Below are 7,500 nucleotides of genomic sequence, written 5' to 3'. Positions count from 1 at the left end.
AAAACTAATGTTCACGTTGGAGGTAAAGATCATAAAGAATTATCTGCAAGCAGTTCAGGAAGCACTCCTGTGACATAGCCCTTAGCAGAGTTGCATTGTTTTCCATAAATCTTCCTTTGTTATTTGACGCATACATAGTGTTCTGACAGGAAGAGATTGCTCTTTTGTCAATCATTACACTGTACATGCTTGTTTTTCCAACATCAAACATTATTTTAGTCAGTCTAATTGTTGTGCAGTGTGAACAAGATATGCTGGACAAAATTGGCGAGACAACCTTAACTTCGTTTGTCATCTCTCAGAAAAATTCTTCCAAAATTAATATTGCCAATATGGCTTCCCCTTTCCCCTTCCAAATGGCGGCTGGGTTTTTTTTTTCTTGGGGAGTATTTTTTTAATCAAAGTGCAAAAGGAGGCAAAATACAGTGTAAGTTAGCACCTTGTGCTCTGTGATTCCTGTAAGTGAAGCACAAATTCTTGGCATGAATTAAGAACCAGGGGTTTCAGTAACTTCTGAAATAGCCGTCCATGATAGCCCATTGAGGGCGGCAGTTTGACAAGTTTATGATAGCATTTTTAGTGAAAATCAAGGCAAACTAGCCGACAGTGTGAGGCAAAGCAGGTGGTGGTTTACCGCCGGTAACCGGCTTCTATTGAAACCCCTGAAGAACGCCTGTGATTTCATGTTTAGATTTGTGTGCGTTACTTTGTTCAGGTGATTTTGATTTGTTCATTTAAATGAAATTATATGGGACACTGAGATATTATTTACGACATAATTGCTGAAAGAAGATGTAAGCAACAATGGTTTGCCTAAGAATTTTGTACGTATGTTTTAAGTTACTGTAAATCTCTCATTGTATTTTTCTGTAGCTGGTTCCAAGGCCTGATGTTGTGGAAATGCATGATGTCACTGCTCAAGACCCAAAATTTCTTGTTTTTCTGAAGGTAAACTGTTCATAATAAATCAATTTTATTAATTAGAAGTATACACCCAGCCAAATGACGTTCTAATTGAAAGAGTGCAGTACAATAATTTTATCCCAAAGTTGTACTAATGTTTAATGATTGAGGGGCAAAATGGGCAAAGCAAAAGCGGAAAACAGTAGTTTGTTATTTTTAACTACAATGAGGTACAAAATCCAAATTAAAAATGTAAAAAAAATTGTCAAACCTGGCTGAAAGTTTTTCATGGATGAATGAAACTTTTTCGTAACTGAGCACAAATTATTGAATCTTTTCTCAGAAATAAATTAAGAAGTTAATCATTTGGGTGTAAAAATAAAACTACTCGCTTTTAATCTTAAACAATTCAGAATAAGAGATACTGGTGATGTCTTATTTGACATGATTAGAGGCTCATCCATTTTGGGAATTTTTACATCATCGCTTGTACTTCAAGGTGGTGCAATATGTAATTTATGCAATTTGGAGTAATTATGAAAGAATAAAATCTTCATGGTAACCTTTTTTTTTTGTTCTTTTAGTCATGTCGTAACACGGTCCCTGTGCCCAGACATTGGTGCTTCAAGAGGAAATACCTTCAGGTACGTTAGTAATTTATTTCCTTATCTATAACTGATCATTAATGTATCTGACCTAGTTTGTAAGTATGTAATATGAATGTATGTAATACAATATGAACGGCAAATCTGTATCACATGTACAAACTTGAGGCAAAGTCGAGAGTTTGTGATGTGAGTGTTTGTGGTGATTCTTGACATCTTAGCAGGGGAATTGAAAGAAACATTAAAATGTAAATGATATAGAATGTATACAGATATTGGTAAATGGAACATTTCTTTTGTTTTCCCATCATGAGTTATTAAGGAGGGTGCCTACTATTGTTATTGTGCTTATGTTCTGCGCATCTCAAGATAGTCGGATTTCCTATGCGTGGTGCTTATTAACGCAGGGATATTTCAGCACGGTTCAAAACTATGTGGAAATAGTAGAACTTACCAAGTGCTCTTGGTATCCAAAAAGAAAATTGGGGGTAACCATGCATTTTTCAGAGATAATTAAGCTTGAATTTGGAAAAGAATGCCATACATTGCTTTGTATTTTAAAACTTGTCACAAATATTGTTGATTAAGTATCTTCGAAAAATGCGTGGTTACCCCCAATTTTCTTTTTGGATTTCAATAACATTTGTTAAGATCTGCTTTTCCCGCCGATTCATTAAACTGTGCAAAAATACCTTTGAATTATTAGGCACTGTCCTTAATGAGTTTTATAACTTGAGTTAGAGTGAGCAGTTTTTTTCTATGTGTAATTCAAATCACACTTCATTCTGGAATTAATAATTATTAAATGGCAAAAAGAAGAAATGGGCATTTTTCTCAATACCTTTGAAGATTGTCATGTCTGAAGTTGGAAAAGCAATTCAGGAAATTATCTGCTTTTATTAAAATTGATCGTCAAACATATTTCCAAGACAATAGCATAAAACAACTGGCAAAGTTTTGTGACTTTTAGTATTTTCCTTTTGAAGAAAGAAAGCATTTTGTGTCACCTGAAATACATGTAGGCCAGAGAAGTTAAAGGAACTTAAGAACCCCCCCTCCCTCTTCCCCAACCATGAGGTTCTAAACCTCAGTCTTCCAAGGAAGGACAGAAGGAAATTTAATGAAAGGAAACAATGAACCAGTATTTAGATGTAATTGAAGTGGTACAATGATTATTTCCAGTGGCCTAAATTTTATTTTGTTGGTTTTATGATCTCCTAAATGAGCAAAAATCTTCCAAAGGTTTGCTTCACTATCGAGCCAGTGAGAGATACGGTCTGTTGCTCATTTGATGTCACAAGCTGCATCACATTAGTGTTCTCAGGGACATTTTTTCCTATTAAAAGAGTTTTTGATGTCAAATAAGGAATAAACCAGTGCAACTTACAAGGTCACAAAAATCCAAGGATTTTTTCAAATTCCAAAGAAAAACATAGCAGATTAGGTGAAGTACCTTTTTAGCGAAAAAATGTCAAGGTTAGGTGCACTGTCAATAAAAGAAATAAAAGATAATCCCAGGGAGATTTTTCGATCGCTGAAGAGGTTTAACAGTTTTCTTCAGTGGTGGCGGTTTTCTCCGGTGTAGACCTGGGAGAAAGCAACACAGGCATCTCTACCTGCAGGGTTAGAGAATTCTCAGTTATTCCTGCAGCTTACAGTGCCTGAACATTTCGAATTTCGATTAAAATTTTCTTATTTCACAACGTGTAATTTGGAAGCTGTCAATGTCAACTTGTTGTATAAAGTTAGTGGCAAGTGTTTTTGGTACTATTTGTCTCAATCTCTGAACTTTATTATTTTGTTTTAAACAGCTCCCTGTTTTTTCTATTTCATTTCCTTGCCTTAGTGGGTGGCTCGTGAGCCATAAAGTTGATTGTAAAAAGTGTGGTCTTTTAAGTAATGGTTAAAAAACAAAACGAGCTGGAGTTTTTTATCAGGCTTAAAAATATGAGGAGTAGCTTAAAAAACATTCAACAGAAAGTGTGTCCCTCGGAAGTCCGAACAAAGACTTAAACTGAGAGGGGAACATTTACATACAAGAAAAACAGGCTACAGTGTATGTCACGTGCAGTAACTTTATATTCTGATAAAACACGGCATACTAATAATTTGAAGGAGGAGGTTTTGTTTTATGGCGATATTTCTTGTTTACAAACATTGACGTCACATTTCTTTTGATATTCAAATGTGCCAACCACGGAACAAAAGAAGTCATTGTTTCAACAGCCAATTAGGTTCTGGTTGACATATTAATAACAATGGATGACGTCATGAGAAACATCGCTATTGACAGTTTTTGATAGGTCAATGGGCTTATGAGTTATTAATGATTTTTTGAATAACAGTATGAACTTTGAGATATTTCGTAGTTAATTAAAAACATGCTTAATTAATCAATATCATTGCAGGGTAAAAGAGGTATTGTGAAGCCACCATTTGAACTACCAGAATTCATAAAGGTTTGTTCTAATTTTTCGCAACTTGGGTTTCAATTAGATTCTTGTGGTAGCATAATTATACGAGGCCTACCTGCTCAGCATCCTACTCTATGGCAACGAAACATGGCCATCCTACATGCACCAGGAGAAAAGGGTTCATGCCTGCCACATGCGCTACCTGCAGAACATACTCGGCATAACCTGGCAAGACAAAATTGGTAACACATGGATCCTTGAGAGAGTGGGTTGAGAGCAAGTGGCACACATTCTGATGACCCACCGGCTCAGATGACTCGACCATGTGTATCGGCTGCCAGACATCCTGTTTTGCGAGCTGACCGCGGTATCACGTGTAATCGGACGACCTCTCCTTCGTTTCAAGGATGTCATCAAACGGAACATGAAACGTCTGAATATTGATCCTAGCAGTTGGCAACAGCTTGCCGAGGACAGAGAGCAATGGCGTGCGGCGTTGAAGACTTCTACCAAACCACCTTGACTGGTCTTGTTTCTTCCCATGTTCTTGTGCTTTTTTCCGCAGACAGACTACCATACAAACATTTTCATTTATTGGATACTGTATTTACATGTATGATTAATAATATTATTAATGTAATCCTTGAGAGGTGTGTGTAAGGTGAATGTGTCTGTTACATATCTAGCATCATCAACATTGAAGGTTATGGTGTAATTTCATGAAGATCCCAGTCGTAAATTGTACTTTAAAGGCTGTCGGGGTTTTAGCTACAGCAGCACGTACATGCTGTCTACTGGGTGTTCCAATTTTAGAATGAGTGCATCTACAAAGTAGAGATGTTTATGATGGACCTTTCAAAATGAATTTGCTCAAACAAGAGTTTTATTTGGGTTGGTTCCACACGTGTATCTCTTATCTATAGATTTTCAAGTCTAATTAATTTTACACTGTCTATAAATGCTTGGATACCTTTCCATGTGGTAGGGTAATAATATTATTGTAGCCTTTCTCAGGTAGCAGGGTAGCCATTGTTTGGTTTGCATTTTATTACCTTCAAGGAAGATTAACTCGTTGACTGCATTGTCTGACATGTTTTTCTGGTTTTTTTTTTTTCCAGCGAACAGGGATTATGGAAATGAGAGAGGCAATGCAGGAGAAGGTAGCAATAATAATTATTTCTGTCTGTATTCTTTATTATGAAAAACAAGATTATTGGACAATGCAACTCTTAGTGTTTTGATTGGCTTAGCCGTCATGGTATATGAGCTATTACAGCTGTATCCCATTCTCTACAAATATCAGTAACTCTATGCGTCAGTTTTCTTTTATTTACAAAATAAAATAGGGAAGATTTATCCATAATTTGTGAGCGTTTTTAATAAAACAATAGTTATTTCACTCGTGTTTGTTGGATATGAGATTTGATTAATAGCCAACTCGGCGCTACATGTATGTGCCTCATAGGCTATGCATTATTTCATATCCAACACGCCCTCATGGAATAATAGTTGAATAGTCATGACCAAAAATCATAGCAATTAAATGCAATTTAACTAAGAACATGAAGAACTTTGGAACTTATGCGTGGTACCTCATGGCCTTGTTGTAGGGACTGCCCACCTTGTAACATGGAATTTCCAAGAAGCTGGTGGGCACAGTGAATGCCAATCCAAGTTAATTTTTTCCACCTTTTTGTGTGCAATGCTGGATGTTTTATCAAAGATGTCAGAAGTGTTCATTCTGATTTTTGGTATTCCTTTTTAATAAACTCTTAGGAAGATCAGAAGACGATGAAGGCAAAGATGAGAGAAAAGGTACGAACTAAATAACGCAGCAACAACAAGGAAAACGTTTGTGCTGTTTTACATCATGCTTTTCTACTGTCCCTTCATGTAAATTACTTTAATTACCTTCAAGTCTCAAGCTTACCGGTAAATAATTTTAAAGCGGGTGACAAATCCTCTTGTAATTTGGGAAACTGGGAGTCAAATTCCATTTTATGCGATCAAATAAAAGATTTTGGTTGTTGACGAGAGGACAAAACTGAAGTGCCTGGTGAAAAAACCTCACGGAGGCAAGTAGAGAAACAAGAAACTCAACCCACACGTGATGCTGAGCCAAAGAACTGGTTCCATTGGTGGAAGGCAACAAATCTTATCACTGCATTGACCAGGAACCCCCTGAAGATTTGTGATGGTACCCTGTACCCTTCAAATGGTCTTACTTATCTTGTATTTGCTTTCCAGGTTAGGCCTAAAATGGGGAAGATTGACATCGACTACCAAAAGCTTCACGATGCATTTTTCAAGTGAGTCAATTCATTTTAGCTTGGTTGGCCCAATTGCTGTTATGGTTACAAAGTGTGTAAATGTCATTCTAAGCAAAATGCTTCTCATTTTCTCAGGTGGCAGACAAAGCCCAAGATGTTGATTCATGGTGAACTTTACTATGAGGTATGCCAAGATATCATTTCGGTATGGCATAAGAGAAGAGAAGGGGATGGAGTTCCCGGTGTTGTGGCTGTCCTTTGTGAGTTTATGGGTGGGTGGGAATAGCAGGTCCACGTCAGCTGAATAGCTGCCATAACTTCAACCTGCTCAAACAAATCAATAACAAACAAACAAACAAACAAACAAACCAAAAACCAGGGAATTGGATTCATCTAGAGTCGTCGTAAACCATACACGTGTTGCGACACATCTGTCAAATTCAAGCAACATTTTTATTATGGTGAAAATGTATTTACAGTATTCACAAATTCCCGATCCCATATAAAGTTCTTCCCTTTTGTCGTTGGGAAAAGGTCATTTTGTTTCCAACTTAACACGAAATGTCATTATGATTAATTTGCTTACCTATTTCCACCAACAAGGTAAATAAAGGGTTGACGTTACTTTTGGGTTACGGTGAATCCAGTTGTTTATCTCTACTTGAGGAACGTAGTTTAGGCGACGCTTTGTGACGTGATTTCTTTGTATTTAACAATTCGCCGAAGGCGAAGTGAATATTGCTGAATATTTACTGAGACGTGGTCGAGGTAAATATTCCCCAATATTTACTGAGCCTGAGGCGAATAATTGTTTTAGTGTAATTTTCAGCGGTGAATATCAAGAAAGTGCAAAACAACGGCCTAGAACAAGATGAAAAGGCACGAAAAGTGCATAATTGGCTTAGCAGCCGCGCCTCCAAAATGTTATATTCACCGGGTAGCGCGGTGAATATATCACTAAATTCTTACATTCACCGCTGAAAATTATACTAAAGCCAGACACTAGCGAGATTGAAGATAATGGGAAGAGCGAGGGGACACCTCGTGACGCTTATTAAAAGCGGCGGCGATTTGATTACTTTCATTACTGCGCATGTCTGGGTTGAATCCATTTCAAAGCGAGTCTTTGTGTGAAACCTATCAAATGGAAATAATCTTGATCTGCTTCGTTATCATTTGAATGGTTCCCTACTGAGACTCGTTTTGAAAACAAAGTCGAACAGCAGCTTTGGAAACAGACATGTTCATTGCCGCGACTTAAATATCTTCAGTTCCCACGGTCTGCATCCGTCTGCCCTTGTAGAGCAG

General features: G+C 37.1%; 1 protein-coding gene across 1 annotated transcript in view; it reads left to right on the top strand.

Annotated features, from left to right (window-relative positions):
• LOC137979193 (splicing factor 3B subunit 2-like) overlaps positions 1 to 7,500 on the top strand; it is a 30,050-nt gene that overhangs the window by 15,004 nt on the left and 7,546 nt on the right. Inside the window, exons 10-16 of the mRNA XM_068826394.1 lie at positions 874 to 948; positions 1,488 to 1,547; positions 3,917 to 3,967; positions 5,041 to 5,082; positions 5,699 to 5,737; positions 6,170 to 6,231; positions 6,328 to 6,376. Coding sequence (XP_068682495.1) covers positions 874 to 948; positions 1,488 to 1,547; positions 3,917 to 3,967; positions 5,041 to 5,082; positions 5,699 to 5,737; positions 6,170 to 6,231; positions 6,328 to 6,376 — 378 coding nt within the window. The remainder of the gene's footprint in view (positions 1 to 873; positions 949 to 1,487; positions 1,548 to 3,916; positions 3,968 to 5,040; positions 5,083 to 5,698; positions 5,738 to 6,169; positions 6,232 to 6,327; positions 6,377 to 7,500) is intronic.

This window comes from Montipora foliosa, chromosome 12, assembly GCF_036669935.1.
Source record: "Montipora foliosa isolate CH-2021 chromosome 12, ASM3666993v2, whole genome shotgun sequence".
Taxonomy (NCBI): domain Eukaryota; kingdom Metazoa; phylum Cnidaria; class Anthozoa; order Scleractinia; family Acroporidae; genus Montipora; species Montipora foliosa.
The sequence above is the reverse complement of the archived record's forward strand: the minus strand, read 5'-3'. Positions and strand labels throughout refer to the sequence as shown.